Source organism: Anoplopoma fimbria, chromosome 8, assembly GCF_027596085.1.
Source record: "Anoplopoma fimbria isolate UVic2021 breed Golden Eagle Sablefish chromosome 8, Afim_UVic_2022, whole genome shotgun sequence".
Lineage (NCBI taxonomy): Eukaryota > Metazoa > Chordata > Actinopteri > Perciformes > Anoplopomatidae > Anoplopoma > Anoplopoma fimbria.
The window spans coordinates 14,238,548-14,259,672 of NC_072456.1; the positions used below are offsets into that span (position 1 = coordinate 14,238,548).

At 40.9% G+C, this 21,125-nt stretch overlaps 1 protein-coding gene, 1 non-coding gene and 1 pseudogene across 3 annotated transcripts; 2 read left to right on the forward strand and 1 right to left on the reverse strand.

Moving 5' to 3' along the window:
- Positions 1 to 2,478: 2,478 nt before the first annotated feature.
- Positions 2,479 to 2,597, forward strand: LOC129095168 (5S ribosomal RNA). The gene has a single exon (XR_008531377.1). It is a non-coding gene; the product is annotated as a 5S ribosomal RNA (ribosomal RNA).
- Positions 2,598 to 2,946: 349 nt separating this feature from the next.
- On the forward strand, positions 2,947 to 3,055 carry LOC129095180 (5S ribosomal RNA; annotated as a pseudogene).
- Positions 3,056 to 7,409: 4,354 nt separating this feature from the next.
- Positions 7,410 to 20,417, reverse strand: jak3 (Janus kinase 3 (a protein tyrosine kinase, leukocyte)). 2 transcript variants are annotated; one of them, XM_054602536.1, is made up of 25 exons: positions 20,345 to 20,363; positions 20,059 to 20,140; positions 18,668 to 18,874; positions 18,418 to 18,535; positions 18,101 to 18,212; positions 17,821 to 17,966; positions 17,324 to 17,627; positions 16,264 to 16,383; positions 15,979 to 16,136; positions 15,781 to 15,892; positions 15,373 to 15,553; positions 14,971 to 15,095; positions 14,752 to 14,883; positions 14,553 to 14,640; positions 14,060 to 14,184; positions 13,824 to 13,962; positions 13,423 to 13,574; positions 13,044 to 13,194; positions 12,679 to 12,806; positions 11,621 to 11,810; positions 10,850 to 10,971; positions 10,037 to 10,209; positions 9,719 to 9,836; positions 9,466 to 9,579; positions 7,410 to 9,200 (listed from the first exon to the last, which is right to left on the reverse strand). In XM_054602536.1, exons 3-25 carry the CDS (start codon positions 18,864 to 18,866, stop codon positions 9,090 to 9,092), a joined length of 3,318 nt encoding a protein of 1,105 aa, XP_054458511.1. In that variant the 5' UTR covers positions 18,867 to 18,874; positions 20,059 to 20,140; positions 20,345 to 20,363; the 3' UTR covers positions 7,410 to 9,089. The 2 variants fall into 2 exon arrangements, with proteins under 2 accessions (XP_054458511.1, XP_054458512.1); XM_054602537.1 differs by lacking the exon at positions 20,059 to 20,140 and having other exon boundaries at positions 20,345 to 20,417.
- Between the last annotated feature and the right edge of the window lie 708 nt (positions 20,418 to 21,125).

Sequence of the window (21,125 nt, forward strand, 5' to 3'; positions counted from 1 at the left end):
CAGCTTGCTGTTTGGGGGAGTATTAGTATACTTTAGTTCGGTTTTTTTCGATGTCTCACGCGGTTTTGAAAACTGGAATGGAAGACGGCATGGAACGGAACACGGCTCCTGGTGCGGCGACGGATGGTGGTCGTGTGGCGAAGGGGACATCGGAGGACGTACTGGGCGGGAGACCGGTGACTGCGGAGAGAGCAACGAGAGAGAAGGAGGACAAGGTTGCGGATGGTGGCCCGAGCTACAGCAGGGAGTTGTCTGTGGCTGTGGAGCTGGTGGGAGAGGAGAAAATCCCGATGATGGAGATGTTAAGGGCGATGCAGAGTGTGTGTGGACTGGTCTTGGGATGTCGCTACCTCTCATTGAACAAATATGAAGTGACGATGAATCACCCCAACGGGAAGCGGCGATTGTTGGATGGTTTTAGGATAAGGGGGACCAGCGTCGTCGCAAAAGACTTGACATCAGATGAGATGGTGGTGTCCTTCATGAGTCTACCGGTGTACATTACGGATGAGGAGATTCTGAAGAAGCTTGCGGACTGGGGTGTGGAGGCAGTTTCGCCCATTGCAAGGAGGAAGTGGCCTGGGATGACCATATGTGAGGGAACACGCTTTGTTAAGGTGAAGTTTAACAAGGAAGTACGGTCCTTGCCTTGGTCCACACGTTTTGACACTGAAAAGGGTGCTGAATATTTCCGTGTCATCCATGACAGACAATTAAAGGTGTGTAGATTGTGCATCCAGCCTGGACACATAGTGAGGGACTGTCCTGACTTCCTGTGTCGGAAGTGCGGGAAGCAGGGACACTATGCAAGGGAGTGTGTGGCTGTGATTAAATGCAGAGAGTGTGGTAATAGAAGGGAAAATTGTGTGTGTAAGGAGGAGCAGGTGGGAGGGGGTGCCCTCTCAGTTGACCCAGACTCAAGGGCTGTATCGTTGGAGAGTGAGGAAAGTGGAGGGGAAGAGAGTGAGAAAGAGGAGATGGAGCACGGGGAGCTGTCTGACGGGGAGACAGTCTTGGACAGTCAGCTACGGGTTGTGCTGAAGGACCCGGGTGTGGGGGGCACGGGGTTGCCCGGGGGGCAAAGCTCTCAAGTAGAGCTTTCCTCTCTACCGGCATCTGGGCACCCTACACCAGCGGAGGGCGTAGCCAAGGTGCCGCGGGGGTCTGGACAGTTGGGGAACGAGGCGGGACATGGCACGGGGGCTAGCCTAGAAGTTGATTTGGTTGAGTCAATGGCCCCGGCATCAGGGGGAGATGGGGGCACAGGGATGGGGGGGGGGGCAGGAGCTCTCAAGCGGGGCTCCTCTCTTTACAGGCGCCCGTGTGGCCTACAGTAGAGGGAGATGCAGCCGGGGAGTCTTGTGCTGGGACTAGTGAGGCTACAGCCGACGCGTCTCATTGGCGTGGTATGGCGCCTATAAGTTCCCCCCCCACACTGGCTGATGGAAGGGAGAGGGAGAATAAGTCTGGGAATGAGGCGTTGGGTGTTTGTAGGGAGAGGGCGCCCAGGGTCGGACGCAGGAGAGGGGTTGATTCCGATGAGGAACAGAGGAACTTGAAAAAGAAACAGAAAAAAAAAAAAGTAAGAAAGGAAAAAAAGAAGAAGAGAATGGGGGGGGGGGGGGAAATCTATTTGAAACTTAACATTGTTGTGCTTCAGTCCAATCATCAGTCATGCAGGTGCAAAGAAAAAGAAGTAAACTTTCCATTTCCCATGTGGGAAGAAGGAGTATAAATAAGTAATATTTAAAGAGGAAATAGTCATTTCATTTTTATCATTTTGATGTTTGTGAATACTATGACTTATTTTGAAAACAATCTAATTTTCCATAAAAAAAAAAAGGAAAAACATAGTGTGGGCATTGTTTTTCCTGCTTGTTAAAAACCTGGCAGACCACTCCGACGCAAATGTTTGTTGTGTATGATGAGGGTTAACCTCTCTATGTGATTGTTGCGTACATTTGTGATTATCAACTATCTGTATGTCTTGTGTGTGTCATACCGTGTTTGGTTATGACTGTAAAAAAATTGTAAAAAAATTGGATCTCGGAAGCTAAGCAGGGTCGGGCCTGGTCAGTACTTGGATGGGAGACCGCCTGGGAATACCAGGTGCTGTAAGCTTTTTTTCACTCCTCTTTACAAAAAGCAGGGGGTGCTGCTGCTGCTTTTTCAGTGGACACAGACAGGCTCTGAGGGAAATAGGGAGATCATGACTTGCCGGTATAGAATGGCAAAAGTCCATTTAGCTGATGGCTTTCATCACTCCTAAGCTCACTGATCATTTCCTTAGAAAAATGCACTCGCATTGCGTTACTGTGAGTGGCAAGTGCTGGAAGGAGCGAAAAAACATTTGTTCAGCAGTGTTTTTTTCAATTTTCTGCTAATGTTTACTACATTTCAGCGGTAAATATTTGCCTTTTTATTGCACAAACTGGTGCTATGGTATCTTTAAAAGGCCCTTTGGTAGGCAGAACTTTCGCTTACGGCCATACCACCCTGAACACGCCCGATCTCGTCTGATCTCGGAAGCTAAGCAGGGTCGGGCCTGGTCAGTACTTGGATGGGAGACCGCCTGGGAATACCAGGTGCTGTAAGCTTTTTTTCACTCCTCTTTACAAAAAGCAGGGGGTGCTGCTGCTGCTTTTTCAGTGGACACAGACAGGCTCGGATGGAGATCATGACTTGCTGGTATAGAATGGCAAAAGTCCATTTAGCTGATGGCTTTCATCACTCCTAAGCTCACTGATCATTTCCTTAGAAAAATGCACTCGCATTGCGTTACTGTGAGTGGCAAGTGCTGGAAGGAGCGAAAAAACATTTGTTCAGCAGTGTTTTTTTCAATTTTCTGCTAATGTTTACTACATTTCAGCGGTAAATATTTGCCTTTTTATTGCACAAACTGGTGCTATGGTATCTTTAAAAGGCCCTTTGGTAGGCAGAACTTTCGCTTACGGCCATACCACCCTGAACACGCCCGATCTCGTAAGCTAAGCAGGGTCGGGCCTGGTCAGTACTTGGATGGGAGACCGCCTGGGAATACCAGGTGCTGTAAGCCTTTTTCACTCCTTACATTACAGAGGACATTATTGGGAAACCGCTACCTCCCCAGTTAAAAGAAGATGGTGGCTGGGAACCCGTGTGGTAGACGGGACGAGGTTTCTGAAAGTGAGGTTCAATGACACTGTGCAGTCCCTCCTGTACTCCACTAAATTCGAAGTGGCACTGAGTATTTCAGGGTAATCCATGATCGCCAGGTCAAAGTCTGACGGATTTGCATCCAGCCTGGTCACATAATGAGGGAGTGCCACAGGTGTAACATTCAGGGGCACTATGCACGGGAGTGCAATAAGAAGTGCCAGTTATGCCGTAATGTGGAGGCAGACTGCATCTGCCGCACCAGCGACGGAGACGAGGACGAGGACAAGCAGTCGGGTTTCTGCTGCGAACCGACGCCGGGAGCAGAGGGAGAGAGACAGAGGCCGGAGAGGAGAAAGATCGGTGAGGTGGATGGATGGGGAGAGACGGAGGCGGGTGCGTTGCAGTCAGCAAGTGGAGATGTGGGGGCAGAGACCCCCCCTTCCTATGGCAGTGAATGCGGTGATGGCCTTGGACAGCATTGGCTCGGAGGTGGAGGGTGGGTCAAGAGGGCGAAGATGGAACCAGAAAGAAAGGGTCAGCGCCGCATATCCAGTGTCGCCAGTGCTGGTGCCATGGGGATGGAGGTGGAGTCTTCGGCACTGCTCTTGGTTGCTGATAAAGCAGATTTTCCTGGCTTGGAGAAGGAGGGCGCTGTGGCTGCGGCAGCTCCAGCAGCTGAATTTTTATTGCACAAACTGGTGCTATAGTATCTTTAAAAGGCCCTTTGGTAGGCAGAAATTTCGCTTACGGCCATACCACCCTGAACGCATCATAGCAGAAGGCGGACGTAAGAAAAGCTGCGGCAAAAAGAAACAAAAGATTGAGTAGCATATGTTGGTTTTTTTACACTAATCTTGGCTTTCTATTAACAGTTTGCTGTTGAATATTTTTGTTTTTTGTTTTTCTTCGGATGGAAACAATGGCGGTCGAAAACGGAAGTACACAGCGAGACCCGACCAAGGAAACGGATGACGGGGGGGGTGGAGCACTTCAGAGTTATACACGACACACAGGTAAAGGTCTGTTGGGTGTGCATTCAGCCTGGCCATGTGGTCAGAGACTGTCCGGAGTTTAAATCCTTCAGATGCGGGAGAAGCGGCCATTACGCACGAGAGTGTGAGGTTCACAACACCTGTGAAGCATGCAAAAAAGAAGCAGCAAAATGTGTATGTTCGGAGATGGGGGCGTTTGGAGGACAGAGGAATGAGGACCACGACCCCACTGATGGAGAGGAGGAGGAGGTGTCCCAGAAGGCGGAGACGCAGGAGGGAGCTGGAGGCCGAGGCCAGGAGGAAACTTCGGGGGACTCTAAAGCCGCTGATGGTGGTGACGGCGGAGACCCTGAGCGTTGACAGAGAGAGGTCGATGTTTCGGGTACTGTACCCGAGCGTGGGCAACAAATCACCCATATGGAACCCCCCGGAGATTACATTACATTACATTACAGTCATTTAGCAGACGCTTTTATCCAAAGCGACTTACAATCAGTAGTATATTCCATATCATTCACCCATTCACACACTGATGACAGGCTACCATGCAAGGTGCCACCATCAGACTCTAACTAACATTCATGCAACATCCAGTCCACACCGATGGCAAGCCTTGGGAGACTTGAGGTTAAGTGTCTTGCCCAAGGGAGGCGGGTATCGAACCACCGACCCTCTGATTGGTGAACTACCTTGCTCTCCACTACGCCACAGCCGCCCAGATCTGCTGCCCACTGAGGGGCGGGGATGTGGCTGAAGGAGATGGGATGGAGCGAAGGCGCGGTAGTGGACACTCCGAGCTGAGCTCTGTGGAGGAGATGAGATCTCCAACGAAACAATAAAGCAGATTAAAAGAAAGAAGAAATCAACCGAGAAAGCAAAGGTAAAGAAATGATATATCACGATGGGTTTAATACCTTCCTTTGAAGCTGAAAACTATGAGTGCCATAACAAAAATTGCCTCACTAAATGGCAACGGACTAAGAGACAAACAAAAGTTTTAAAAAGTAATTGCAGCTTTAAATGTAGATGTGCTTTACTTACAAGAGACACACTGGACGGAGGACATTATGGGGAAGATCCGTATGTTATGGAAAGACTATATATTTTCAAATAACGGAAGTCATAGAGCATGCGGGGTTGCGATATTGATTAAAAAAGCGAATTTAACCAATGTTAAAAAAGTCTTCCAGGACGAAAAGGGGAGAGGATTGTTATTGATTTTGAAAATAAAAATACACAATATAGGCTGATTAATTTATATGCACCAAATAACGAAACAGAACGAGTAAAATCTTTTAAAAAAATGAAACAGCTCTGCGCAGGCAACTGTTTAATAATGGGGGACTTTAATGTGTGGTGCACTAAACTGGATACATCAAACAGTGCAAAGTTAAGATCAGATGCATCAAGAAGCACACTGAACCAAGTGATGCCGAGTAAGAATATGGTGGATGCATGGAGATATGAAAACCCATACAAGAGTGAATTCTCCAGGAGACAAATGGAGATGGGATTTTAAAATAAAGCCTATATCTGCTAAATGGAAAATTCCAAAGGAGAAATACTCACGAGGCAGGAGGAGATCCTTGAAGAGATACAAGAGTTTTATCAAAAGCTCTTCACCAATAATACCCCTGAGATGGAATACATTGAGAAAGTAAAAAAAGTATATAGAAAATAGCCTAATGGAACAGGATTAACTATGGTGCGATATGCCATTAACCTTATCAGAAATGTAACAAACAATAAAAAGCCTAAATAAAAATAAAGCCCGGGCTCGGACGCTTTGACAGCAGAATTATATCTGGAATTTAATGTTTTGATGGCCCCCATACTACTAAACCTTTATAATGCAATGGAAATAGAACAGTCTATTTCCCAAATTCGCCCACAAAAGGAATAATAACTCTAATCTTCAAAAACAGGAAATCAAACATACCTTATGTTACATTCCCCGATTAAGGTCCAAGGGATGAGAGGAGTAACATTATAAATTACCCAGGGAAAAAGAATCATGGGCAACGGATGAATAAACAAAAAAAAAACGTGCTCCGCCACACGGCTCGGCACGGCCAGAGTGAAACCAAGAGGCTGCTGCTCGGTTGCCTCCCACACCAGATGATCAGAGCTCCCGCCTTCCGGACATACTGCTTCCACAGCCGCGGGCTCTAAGCCAGCAGACTCTACAGGACCCGGTAAACTGAGAACCCCTTTACTACACAAACTATTCAGAAGAACAGCTTTGAGTTCCCCTTTAGAAAGCAAACTCGAAACAGGGACTTTATAATACACTGCAATCTCCCGCAAATCACCCTTCTTACATTTCTCAAACTGAGTGAGAGAAGGATTAGCCACAAACTCCTCCATATCAAAGGCTGCTATAGTGATCACTGGAAGAAAATAAAAAAAAAACACTAGCTCCCAGCTAGCAACACCGCTAAAGCTACAGTTAAAACACACAGTTTAATTAGCTCATAAGCTACACACAACTAGTAAACATTAGAGTTAACTAGTCGTAGCTATAACCAACTTCCCCAGATCCTGCCTAGTGAAACTTTACCTAGCTATCTTCTGGAGCGTGCCGGGCTCGAGGCGACTTGAAAGGCAAACATCAGCGGCCGAAACCCTGAAACGCCTACCTCCACCGGGGACTTATCCCCACCCAGGATTACTCCGAAAACAAGAAAGGCAAAATAAAAACGCAGTGCCCGAAGGAAAGACTGATACAGCCCAGCTGGACACTCGCCTGTCTAGTCCAAGGAAGCTGAGGAATGCTACGTTAAAAGACTATGCAATAGACATCCAGATATCAATACTTATTGCGAAAGGTCACAGGAGACAATCTCCACACAAGGAAAACACACACTTAATTACCCAATCAGCTACTTTGATCTCCCTGATTAATGTCCAGGGGATGAGGGGAGTAACGATGTATATTACCTAGGGGAAAATAATCATGGGCATCTGATGAATAAACACTAAAAAGGAATTTTATTAACGATAAACTTAAACACTCAAAATAGAACAACTGAAAACTACTTTTTTTAAAAGGAGAGCGACACTATTTAACAGAAGTAACAAAGTAACTCAGATCACCGCAAGACAAGCCCACACGGCTTAATCAAAGGAGGTCACGCGCACACACACAGCTTGTCCAACTAGGGCTCTCTGCCTGCTTCTTTTGGCCTCTTAACAACCATGGCCCTCATCACTGATTGAGCCCAGCCGAGTAGGCTCACACTGTGCAGCTGCTAGGCAAGGAAAAGGGTGGCACCGGAATGGAGACTGAGGAGAGAAAGCAGAGAGAGAGCACAGAGAAAGAGTAACACGGCACATAACACTGGACCAAAGTGGCGGACCGACCAACCAAGATACCATTCCTAGAGCCACACAACATGTGAAAACAAATGATTTATTCATCTTTTGTTTGTCAGCTATTTAATTAAGACGTATCAGTTCTTAGGGATTAAGGGAGAACTGGATTCAATGTTTTCAATAAACATTTACAAAAGTTTCTTCCACAAAATTGCTTTATTTTAAACACAGTTATGGATGTAAATAAGACTTACAAAATAACAAAAAAACAAATGATTCAGTGACACTAAACTACCACAGTATGAAAGCAAAAAAATACTTTTTTCAATACATTTTCATTAAAGATATACAAAACAAAGCCTTAAATCTGTTTTCAGTTTCTGGAATACTTTGACCTTAGACTCTTTAAGACAAATGTAAAAGTAATACATTTCGTCTTATACATGCTTTGCAGTGCCCAGTTCAGTGTGGCTTGGGTTTTCTAAATCATACAGTATTCAATAATGATCATTTAATTCTGGCATGAGGAGTTTTAGTTAAATACTGTTGTTGAAAACAATTTCATAATTCTTCATTCTGTAGAAATATGATTTGAGCGTTGAGGCAGTACAGATTTTGTTCTATACTTAAAAGTACTATTTGTTATGAACATAATATATATGCAACTATAATAAAACATGAAATGTTCCAGACAGATGAAATTAAGTAGCTGCCTAGCAGGTTAGCAGTATGACCTAAACTGTGGTAAGGGAGAGTTTTTATTTTTATCACTGTGAATAATAAATGTTTATTTTGTATGTACCACATGTACTCACAGAACTGAAGTTACATTCATGCTATGTCTACTTTTGATCTGCCTCTAATAATTAGGATGTCCTATTTTTCGGCCAGGCCACCACATTCTCATCCACAACTCATCCTAAAATATCAAAAGTACTCATTGTGCAGAAAGTTGTTACCTGTCAGGGTTTAACTAACATGTTGCTTTTTACTGCTTTTTGACTCCTTTAAATACTGTTGGCTAGATTAATCTACAGCACTGCATCATATTCTATAAGATCATCATGTGTTTGTGGCGAGGCTGTCTTGTAAGAGCCTGGTATCTCAAAGTTCATGAGCGTAGAAAGACAGCCCTGTTTTCAGCTTTGTGAAAATGCATTTTTACCCTGATCCAAGAGGATTTTTTTAAGAAATAGGACCTTCTTCTCAACACATAAAGGAATACTTAACCCCTTCAGTTTATCATAGTTATCAGTTGTTTTTGTTTTTACTGTACAGGAAGTGTATGATTGTGTATTGTAACTAAAGCAGGCAAAGGAATGTAGTGAAGTAAAAAGTACACTACAGAGATGTAGTGGAGTAGAAGTTTAAAGTTGTATGACATGGAATACTACAGTTAAGTACAAGTACACTACCTCGAATTTGTACTTAAGTCCAGTACTTGAGTAAATAGGTTTAAATTCCATCACTGGTCTTTGAACATTATAAGACTGGGAAAAAGCAATATAGTGAGCTTTACCTGTGTGTTTAGGGAGTGGCCTATATGTCGGTCACTAACAAGTCAGTAAGTGAATGCAAACATAACTAGATATTGTCCACTGCTGAGTGGAAGACTGTTACATGCAACAGGGCTCCCCTCAGTCTTTAGGGCTCTCTCTCTTCCTCCATGATACTTTCAATTTGTTTCCCCAAGCTGGAGAAACATGGTCGCTCCTTGAAGTCGTACGCCCAGCACTGCTTCATCAAACAGTACACCTGGAGTTACAATAACAAAATATATAATAAAAGACAGAGCAAAGAACTGTTGATATGTGTGTGGTATAGCAGTGGTATATAGTTGAAGTGACTAGTTCGGCGAGCTGATGATCAAAATAAGATGTTTAAAATAAATGAATTTTGGGGAACACAGTGAAATTTCCCCCATGGGGATCAATAAAGGAATATAATAATAAAAAATTGTCACTGAGGTAATACAGAGATCACAATCATCTCTAATACTGAACCACAAAGGGGAACATACCTTGGGAGGGCAGTTTGGAGGAGCCGGCAACCTCCAGTTGTTCTTCAGAATATTTACCAGATGCATTGAAATTGATTGACTCTGCACATAGTTTCCAATCTCCTGTCTACATAGCTAAAACAGGGACATTAAGGATACATTTAAAAATGGGAGAAATCACAATGATGTTGCAATTTGATGAAACAATTTATGATCATTTTAAAATATTGAAATATTGTCCATGCATGAATGTATCTACATTGAACCTTCTTACCCTCTTAGGGTTGTAGTTTGTGTCGCAATAGTAGAAAAGCTCGTGAAGAACGACTCCAAAACTCCAGACATCTGACTTGTGGGAAAATATGAATTCGTTGATGGACTCCGGAGCGTACCTGCATTAGATGAGCAGTGTATGGTCAGCTGGTTAGCTTAGTTTAGTTTAAAGATTAGAAACAGGGAACCAGCTAGCAGAGTTTTGCAGACTGTAATTCAACAAACAGCAGGCTTCCATACAACCCTCAAAAACTACAAAAAGTCTGCTTAACATTTTGAATTAATTTGTATTTGAGTTTTCAAACATGAGGAATGCTACCAAAAAATTGGGCTCTCTCCAGGCTGCATGACTCGGTAGTACTCCTTGTCAAAAGGAATAATCTTGGTCAGCCCAAAATCTGCGATTTTCACCAGCGACTCGCTGGCCACAAGGATATTTCTGGCTGCGAGGTCTCGGTGCACATAACGCAGGGTCTGCAGGTACTCCATCCCCTGTGAAAATGAAAAAGCAATAAAACAGAAGAAAATGAAATAAATCTTCTTCCACTTTGTTATATGCTGTGCAATCAACCTTTGGTACTATTTATACTGAAAATTAAGTGGATTATGGATTTTGATGGATTCACAAGATAATATAGGCTCTTCCTGCAGAGAGCTGTTGCTTTGACCCTTGAACTCCTCACTCTTGGTTTGAATGTATTGTTTTAAGCATGAGAGGTGGTTCACATTCCTTTCTAGAACATTCATTTCATGGAATTACCAAAGCAATTTTCAGTTCTTTCAGGATTCAGTAAAATACCTCATTATGAACCCTACAGAGTTACGTTTCTGCAGTGATTTCTGTCGCAATGTTTTAGGAGGAATGACCTTTACATTTACTTTTGGACTATAGGGATAAATGTGAATTCAAAACTACACTTTTTTTCTGATTGAAACATTCACATTTATCTGCAATATTAACATTAGAGTGTATACATGTTTAGAAAATGACTCAAAGTCACAGTACATGAATGATCAATGTAAAAGTTGCTTTTGTAAGCCAATTATTAATCACAGTCAGTTGAAACGTAGATTACGTCTACATTTTTGGATGCACCCATTTGCAGGAATTGAGCTCATATCTGACTCTTACCTTACAGATCTGAGAAGCAAAAAGCAGCATCCGTCTGGTGTTGACATGTCGGTAACTCTCCAAGTAGCCAATAAGGCTGCCGTACGGCAGGTACTCCATCACCAAACTCATACTGAGGCGTCCTGTGATAAGGCAAACATTAAACATTTAAATCATTCAGCAGAGGGAAACCTTCCAAACCCAGAAGACAGACACTCCTCTCTCCTTTAATCAACTAGAAGTCACTCTGGATCTTTGTCAGTTTAAGGCTTTGATTTCAAATGTAATCCTGGATCGTGAGGGGGATTCATATACTCTATTGGTATAAGAAGAAAATAAGTTCACCAAAGTTTGTTGTTTCATCTTTAAAGGTACATGACTAAACTCAAGTTCTGAGATGGTTTTAATTTTTGTAACAACCCCAAAATTCGAGTTCATTGTAAAATATCAGTATTTTTATTGGTGGTTACGTCTCCAGTCTGATCTTGAGCACACAGCTGATAGGTATGTGTTTGTTTAAATGATAACATAAGTGCATATTTATTTAACTGATTCAGTGTGGACAGAGAGCACGGTAGTCGGACTCTCACATCCAGGTAGGACACAGTGTTATGGCTACTGTTTACTATATTAAAATATGTGAGCTCACACATCTATTAAATAGGGATCGAAAACGGACTCTTTCCAAATAGGGATACCTATTTGAAATCTAAGCAATCCCGCAATTTTTTCCTTTACTCAAGTTGGTTATTTTAGTACATTTTGTGCTATGTTTGAGTGTTTTTTTATTACCTGGGCTGTAGCAGACTCCCTTGTACTTGACAATGTAGTCGCACTCAAAAATGCTGAGGATGTTGACTTCCTTCTTGAAGTCCTCCAGGGTTGACTTCTTGTTGGGCTGCAGCTTTTTCACAGCTACCAGCTCACCGGTGTTATCGCCCAGTGGGTCATAACGGCAAAGTTCAACGCTGCCAAAGTTTCCCTGAAAAATTGTTGAATCAATCAGTTGTCGGTAACTGTAAAGCAAGGAATCTCTGTCTGTCTGTCTTTGGGTATGTCCTTGGCATATCTTGAGGGGAGTGCAGTGTCAAATTTGGTTTAACCATACAAGCCCCACCCATTTGAGTCTATATTGCTCTTGGAAAGGCTTGAATTCGAAAACTATATTATCACCTGAAGGCAACTTTTGGCGGATTTTGAAGATATGTTGTCTCAGTGACCTTGACACATTTGGTGCCATTTAGCTAATTGTTTGCGCTGTAGCAGCATAATCCAATTATAGCTCAAAGAACCAATGCGTGATGTCCACTTCTAATATATAGTCTTTGTTGTTCGCAGCAGGCCTGTACAGGCTGTGACTCACTAACTGCTGTTCACTTTGCTGCTGGATGTTGGTTATACTAATATTACAACCAAGCTATTATTCACTTACCTGTAGTCAATGAGCGCTTCTCGAATCAACAGTGCACTACTCAAAGAAAAGTGGAAATAAACTTCCCCATACATTTGCCACTGCAGGACACATGATAGATACTATTCAGTTATATATTTTGAAGGTAAAATGGTGGCTTGTTTTGCAAAGAGACAGCACCTCTAATGAACTCTCAATAAAAAATGAGTGGTTGTTGAAGTCATTGCTACATTTGGCATTTAAAATAAAAGAAAATAGGCCCTGTAATTTTTTGTTGTTTTTACATCATGGGCATACAGACAATGACCTATCACAGCATCTTGGACAAGACTCATCAGATTTCTCAAATCATAACATCATGTAAGTGCACTGACTTGCCCAAAGGGGTCAGCATTATGAATATTATGGTCTTTTTGTTTTTCTTGCGTTGCTGACTTACTTTCCCCAGAGAGGAGATGAAGCGTAGGTGTCTCTCCTCAAACAATATCTGCTCCTGTTGAGCAGGGGTTGAGGTTCTCGGCACAGGGCTGTTTGCGATGGGCTCAGTGGCGTGAAGTATAACATAGTCTGCCATGAAATAAGAAAACACATCAGTAATATTTTTTGTTTTTCTTATGTAATTAAAAAGCTTAATTCCCTAAAAACACTCCATTTTATAAAGGATCAAAGGAACCTGATAGTTTAATTTGGGTTAATTTATAAATTCTTCATTTTATTGAACTGATAGAAAACTTGATATTTTTAAGATATGTGGTTTATACTGGCCATATTCATTATCAGCTGAGTAGTGATACCCATGATTACCTGAAGTGATCAGACTGTTGAGTTGTCGGATGATACTCCGACAGGAGGGTCTGAAGTCTGCCTGGTAGTCCATACACTGACTGACAAGATCAGCTAGCTCTGTCCACTGGGAGGGAGGCAGCTGTTGGTAGCTCTCATAAAACTGTCGCTTCTACAGAAAACACATCAGTAACTCACATCATTCACTTGTCTGTTTGCCCAAAAGCTTAAGTAGTAAACTGCATGTTTGCAATTGAGATCTTTCCCCTGGGTTTAATCCCATAAGCACTTCACACCTTCAAAATATTTTTCATTTTCTGAACTAGTACTAGTCACTTGGACTCAGAAGCAGTTTATTTAATGGACAGTACTTTGACAACCTGGAAAGAAATGGGAGTACCTTGTCCAAGTCCCACCCTCGCAGCGGAGTGTCCCCACTGTTGAAGATTTCCCACACAGTGGCACCAAAACTCCACTTATCACAATCAAGAGTCAGGTTGTCCGGGGCATCCAGCAGCTCAGGGGCCACCCAGGGGATCCTGTCCAGAATCACTAAACAAACGCAGAAATGCATATTCTGTATGTAATCAGATTTTAAATTTGTTATTTTGTTTATGTAGTAAGGTCTTGTTTCTTATTTGAGGGTTACTAAATGAATCTTTCTGTACAACATCATTCATCAGGTACCTCTTTTATCTTGTTATCTTATATACAGTATTTTTTTTTTTTTTTTTTTCGGGAAATAGACCTGGTGGTGTCGGACATGGTTACAGGGAGATTGGAAAACCCTCCTTGATTTACCGTCCTTGCCCAGCATGGCCACACTGATGCCCGGGTCGCTCAGCTTGACGAACGGAGAACTTCCCTGCGATGGGTCATCCTCTCTGGCCAGCAGCAGATTTTTGGCGCAAATATTCCCATGAACAATGTTCTTTTCTTCCTGCAAGAAAGTTGCATGTTAATTCATTTACATGTAACTGCATTGTCATTACTTTTGTAAGTTACATTAATACTCTAAATCAGAAAGTTTATCTTACGAGAAAGTTGAGGGCAGACGCAAGCTGTTTGGCTACGTCAAGTTTCCAGCTCACTGACACAGATCTCCTCCTCTTCAAGTAAAGGTCAAGGGCGCCGCACTCAACAAACTCCTGCACCATGATGTCTGTAAGGCACAGTGAGGTTTGTTTCTACAGCTGTACTTCAAACTAAACACAGGGTCAGAAATGCTCACCCACAGACAAGCGACTGAGTCCGAGTCAAATAATGATTTAATCTGAAGTTTATTATTTTGCTCTTTGTTGTTTGCAGATCAAAGGAACAAAGCCTGTAAATGCTTTCTAACTGAGCCAAAGTTAACCAAAAACAATCTGAATTCACTCTCACGTTGTACCTATACCTTAGTCACGTAACGTTAACACATCTAGAAAACATACACGAGAATAGCTTCTTGAAGCTGATGGAAAAACAGCAAATGAACTGTAGCAAATAAATGGACAATTTGGAAGGAACTGCAGTTTGGTTTGAACTTACTTTTGACTCCATGAACACTAACACCATAGACAAGGAGGAGGTGTTTCTGTGAAATCTGACTCATCAAACTGGCAGCTTCAAAGAATGACTGAGAAAGCAAAAGAACAGTATGTGCATGATGTCGAAATAAATTTGTTATACCTACGAGCTATTCACAAAAATACTTATTTTTAATGTATTTTAATCAGCAGAAACCCACCTCCCAGCAGTTTTTATGTGCAATGTCGAGCTCTTTCAGGAAAACAGGCGTCACGTAATTCTCCCCATCGCGAATGTCTGTTTTGTAGCCTTTGAAATTGCGGGTGAAGGAACCCTGTCCTAAGCTTTCACCCTAAAAGTAAAAACACATACAGAAACTGCATTAATGAATACATCAATCATAAATAACATTACACACACACACTCATTACACACTTACCCATTTCAGGTCTTCATATTTGATCATATGAAATTGGATGTGACTGAATTTGTTCCTTTGAGGTGTTGGAGACCCTTGAGCTTCTACAGAGGTGCTGTTGCGTATGATGATCAGATTAGTGAGCTCTGTTTGAACAGTAGAAAACATTTTCATTGTTATCTTGTCTGTGAAGGTTGGAAATCTGAAGGCATATATTTCAGTTCAATCAAAAAATGAAAGCGTTAAGTTGATACAAAATTATGAGAGAATGTTGTTAAAGTTATGTTAATATTATATTTGTATTTAGTTTAGGTGCGGTCTATAAGACTTTTACATAGGTCAACCTGCCTAACAAAGAACATGTTCTGTGTGTTTGTATAGTGGGGTATATTTGGTAATTTCATCATATCTTGGGAAACACACCTTTGTATTTGGGTGGACAGCAGTGGGCCAACTTGACAGGTACTTCTGACAGTAGAAGCTTGTTGTGTTGGTAAAAGCTGGTGAGCTCTTTCAAGCTGGTAAATGATTTCTGGACTCCAGGAAGATTGTAGTGCTCATTCTTAATAATGAGACAGTCTTTATAGTCAAGTCCGAGTGGAGTCTGCAGAAATATAAATGTGACATCAAACCTTCTTCACTAAGGGGTTGTTATAACCGCATTCTTGAGCATAACTCGATTCAAGCAAAATCGTTAGTGTCAAATTTTGAGTGGGGTAAGGGAATTACTTTTGCAGAATTTGGGTATCGAAAACTTCCAAGTTTATTTCTGTTCAGAAATAACCTCGTCTTTTTCTATGTCTATTATTTTGCTTCAACAAGAACCTTTACCTGAACACAAACAGTGAGGAAGAAGTTGTCGTAGTTCTTGGGACTCTGCCGGAGAAGGAACGTCCCGCCTTTAAATCCTGACTTTTTCAACTTGTTGACGGCAAACTCTGATCTGATGAAACAAGATATAAGGGAAATATCTAAAACAAATGCTGTTGAATGGTGGTAATTGGTTCAGTATTTATCAAGATGACTCACGTGATTGGGCCATGACAATGGTTTTTGATCCCCTCCAGAACACTTGGAGGGGCAATGTTTTGACAGAAGTAGTGGCTAGAGTCTGTGATCAGTCGGAAGTAGCCATCAACAAGAGACACAAATGAAAGTGCTTCCTTGAGACTCTTGAAGTTGGCTTCCTGTTGTGGAAATAAAGAATAAATAGACTTTTTCTATCAAATAAAACGAAAAAATCTGACGAAAAAAAAATACAACTATCAGAGAATAATAATTGAGGAAGTGTTGAATGTAAAACCTGTACTTTACCAAGCATCTCTCATCTTTACGAGTTATTGTCACCATCCTGCTGTCTTGGGGAACTTGCTCATGGCATACCCTCTTTATACCAATGTCAATGATTTCTTTGAAATCGCAGAAGGTGTGCCACTCCAAAAAAAAAAAAAAAAAAAAAGAAAGAATTATTCTACAACATCTCTTAACTTGGGAATGGGGTGTATGACCACTGGAGAATGTTGAGTTACATTTTGCAGATGAACACTATATCCAGAAATCGGGCAATGCCGACAATGAAAACAAAAACAGGCAGCACCTTGCGTTTGCCAGTTTAAAGCAGATTTCTAGTGGATCGCTGTAGGTGCAATAGGTTCTAGCAGAAAACAAAATAATTTAATCGAGATAACTAAGCAAAGCAAAATTAAGCTTGTTCAGGCAGATTCATGTTGAAGTGGGGTCGCATGCAGGTCATCTGTGTGATGAAAGACTAAACCTTTGTTTAAACTAACGCGAGGCATGAGCCTCTGCAGATGGCATATGATCTAGAAGCACAATCAAAGGTGCTTAGGCTCAATGCATGTTTGTTGCATTATTCTCCGAAATGCCAGTGGGCGTAAAAAGCAAAATATACTGTGAAAATCAGAAGGACACTGAGTATAACCAGCAAATCGGCATGAACCTACCTCTGCAATTCCGTGTTGTATTATAACTGTAATTCACTGTAAACTCATATCTTAGATTCACGAACTACTTTATTGCCTTTATGCAAGCTCTGTAAAGCCAAATATTAAAAGCCTTATAAAGAAATGAAGGTGGAATTTCATATAAACAATATGATTTGGCCGCAAAATATGTACTCAAATGTAGCCTTTTAAGACCTTTTGTTCCTAAAGCATTTAAAAAAGAATTGGACATTTTTGTAAAATACTCAGATATGTTAACTGCTTTTATCAGTGATCAATTTGTGACTGTAATGTTCGAAAAGCTCTGAGCGCGCGCACCTTGCTCCAGCATCCCTACGGCAAGTATTCAAAAGGCTTAACTAACCATTATGCCTCCTTACCACCCAATCTTTAATTGAACTTGTTCTTACCAGGACACCATCGGGATGACAACTTCCACTGGTTTCAATTCCACTTTCCCAAGTGACCCTTACGAGAGAGAAAGTTGACTGTGAATGGGAGGAAGAAGGATTCACTTGGAAGGTTTCGCTTCCCAGAGAGGGCACGATGCCAGCAAGTTCAATCAGGTACTTCAGCTTCAAGCTAGCTTCATCTACCGAGCAGTTGCCAAGCTTCTTTAAGAAACGCTTGAGGGTGTTTCTGATTCGATAACGATCGAGGCGGTTTCGTCTCTGGATGTCATGGCGATGTGACATAGGAAGGCATGATTTGTAGCTGAAAGATGAAGAGAGTTATGATGTTGTATTGACTGGAAACTTCAACATATGTAACAGATAATTTGAATAGAAATGTATAAAATCATATTTCTAAAAGAAAATAAATGACTATAAAAAGTTCTTGGTTGTTGTAAACTAATAATGATGATGCCTGGTTTTGGCAAAACTAAACATTTTCCAAATGTTAATACCTGACAGTCTTGCAGAGCTCTCTTACACTCTGATGGCGCTCTTTAGCCATCCTCAACAGATCCAACACAGCAAGGCCAAGGCATTCCTCTTGAGCACTCAGAGGTGGACACACTCCTGCCTCACTCGCAATAAAGTCACTTCGCAACTATGTACCAAAAGAAATCAGTGAAAAATTACAAAAAATGATATAGAAATGCGTTTTACTAATTTAGAATACAATTTACCATGAAATTATGTCTTATCTCTGAGAGTCAAGAAATGAAATGTTTTATACTTAACCTGAGTAAAGAGATAATCTATGACACCGCTGTCAAGCACTGGACTGATTCTGTCCTTGGTCAAACTGTAGCGGTAAGATGTTCCTTGTCCAAACCAGTTTCCAAAGAAAAACCTGTACACCAAAAATAAGTCCATTGTACAGCATAACATGACATTATACATACCACTAAGTTAACTTCTTAACATATACATATTGACTTTTTGACTTACATCTAGTATGCTGGTTTGAACGTGATACATAAAATGCCTTAACATAGTGTAATGTACACTCATTTCTGAAGTTAATGGGCACAATGCTTCAGTAATTTTTTACCTACCTGACTCTAAAGTGAACTTGTAAGTTTTCTTCTGTGTTGAACATGTGGGATGGAGGATACCAAAATGAGAGATCGGCAGATGCCAAACCAAAAACACTTTGGTACACTGGTAAGATTCCTGGAGAAAGACATCACATATGTCACCATAGAACAGTCAATGATATAATGACTTTCATTGCAATTCATTTTTTGCACAGTTTTGTGGCGAGAAGCATTCAGTCAGACGCATGTTTTACAACTGAAAGCTTACCACATTTTTTGCCTGCTTGTATGCAGACATTTTCAGCAGAAATTTGGCCACATGAGATGTGTATTGTTGTTGCATCCTTTGTGGCTGGTAGGAAGTAGAGGTGTACTTGTAAACTGGGACCATTGCTAGAACTGGACCTCAAGCTTCCTCCCCAGTCTCTGATCACCAGAGGGACTGACTCCTCCTCACTGAGATCCATGGGTACTTCTGAGAACCAAATCAACAGAGCTTTCTTAATATTATTGATCTAAATCAATTTCTATTTACATATATCTATATGTATAGATATATCCATATATATATATATATATATATATATATATATATATATATATATATATATAGAGAGAGAGAGAGAGAGAGAGAGAGAGAGAAGAGATATTTAATAAAACTTATTGTGGTGACAAAATTTTAGAGGAAAATGTAAATGAAACAGTAGCAAGTGAGTGCTTTGTGAATTTATTCATATTTTCCTAATTTGACACTTTCATAATTAGCATCCCAAATAATCCTCTTAAATAAACATGCTGTGTGTTTGCAGCTTGTCACTTTTTTTATTAAATTCTTTGAATCATTTTGATATACTTGCTACAGTTAGCCAGTAACTATTTGTTGTCTGCGCCAGAGGGATCATGCAATCGGTTGCGTGTGTGTGGGTGTGTCCGTGAGTGAGTGTGCTACTCTGTCTCTGTCCAGGGTTATTCTCGCTTTCTGCTGAGAGAAAAAATTGCATACTATTTGGGGTGCCCAGTTATGGCTGCAGGGTCAAGGACCTCCCATGGTTGCAATGATTCACACATTCTCAAAACACCATTGTGATTCAGAGTCATGTTCCCCACCCAATATTTACGAGCAAGCCTGAAAAAACCTAATCAAAAAAGACAATTACTTTTATTAGATGTATCATAATGTTTACATTATGTAAATATCATGTTTAAGTATACAACTGTGTACATTGGTATACTTAAGTTTGTTTGTTATCACATGCGGAGAATTCCCCTGACTTTAAATTATATTTTGAAATGTCAGATGTAGATTTGTGGGGATTCCCGTTATATCACACGACAGCGTTCTGCTCTATCAGAATCAGGAACACAGTAAACTACATAATACTCTGTACTTTCATTTGGAAAATCATTAACACATACAAAGTTTATATATGAATTATTGAAACCCCTTAATAACTATTTGTATAACAGCCGGTAGTAGCTGAATAGAAGTTAAAAAATAGCTACAGACGAAGCACATAGAAACACATTCTTCACAGAGTATTGTGGGTCTTCATGATATATATTAAATTAAACTGACATTTCTTCACACGGCAAACCAGCTTTAAACTTATATATTGTATAACAATATAAAGTGTTGTTGAAAATATTTTTTACGGTTACCTTTTAAATTTGTACAGCAAACGTCATCATGTCGATCATTTACTTCTTGACTTCTCTGTTTGTGCTGTATGTGTGGGTGCAGCTGACAGGAAGTTCAATAGGATTTCCTGATTAACATATGCGCACATGTGACACTGACAAAAGTTTCTTGTAATCTCTGCCTAGGCCATTTACATCCCACATGTTACAAATAACAAGACACTTCACTTTTCCGAATAATTTAATTTTAAACAGGCTTTACATTGTGCTATACAAAAAAAAAAGATAAATAGAAATTGCCACCTACATTTTCTGATTCATTCCTTCAAATTCTGGATAAATCTTGCTTTTGCCTCACTAATGGTGACTATGAGGGTCCAAATACATCCCCAAAAACCTTCAATATTTAAAGATTCTAGTCTTTAAATCGACAGTGGTCAGAAAAACTTTCACCAGTGATGATAGGGTACATGGGAAGAGCTTCCTTTAAACGAGAACCTGAAGCAAATTCAGTTCAGCACAGAAATGGACTCGTCTGACAATACAGGAAAAGAGAACCAGCTGACAACTGCGGTTTCCCTGTTCAGTCTGCGAGGGGTTTAACAGTTTCCTGTTGTAGCTGTAATAAAACCACCTTCTATAAGCTGCACACATTTAACTGTTTGTATTACATGTTCCTTTAATTACTACTTTATTTTAGCTTAAGTTTGGGGACTGACTCAACTTCCGGTAGTGATTTAGATCTTTGATGAGAGTGATGCAACATGGGAGCAACATATTTAGATACAGTACCAGTCAAAAGTTTGGACAAACCTTCTCATTAAATGTTTTTTCTTTATTTTTCTATTTATTTATTTCTATATGTTTTAGATTTTAGATTCTTCAAAGTAGTTGAATGAGAAGGTGTGTCCAAACTTTTGACTGGTACTGTATATTTTGGAAAAATAATGATTGCTCTGATGGACAGAGTTGATTATGATGCAGTAGTAGGTTGAGATGTTTCTGTGGACATTTGGATACTTTTTAACCAGAAATCACCAATTAATTTGCTGTCACATTTCTTAGGTGAAGAGGTGGTTTAACAAATC

Bases quoted from the DNA above. Each gene is read 5' to 3' on its own strand.
- jak3 (XM_054602537.1), bottom strand. From the start codon at position 18,866: ATGGATCTCAGTGAGGAGGAGTCAGTCCCTCTGGTGATCAGAGACTGG. The intron at 18,213-18,417 runs GTAGGTAAAAAA...TTTGGTGTACAG, and splicing joins CAAGTTCACTTTAGAGTCAG to GTTTTTCTTTGGAAACTGGT. The intron at 9,201-9,465 runs GTATGTTCCCCT...TTGTAACTCCAG, and splicing joins CTCCAAACTGCCCTCCCAAG to GTGTACTGTTTGATGAAGCA.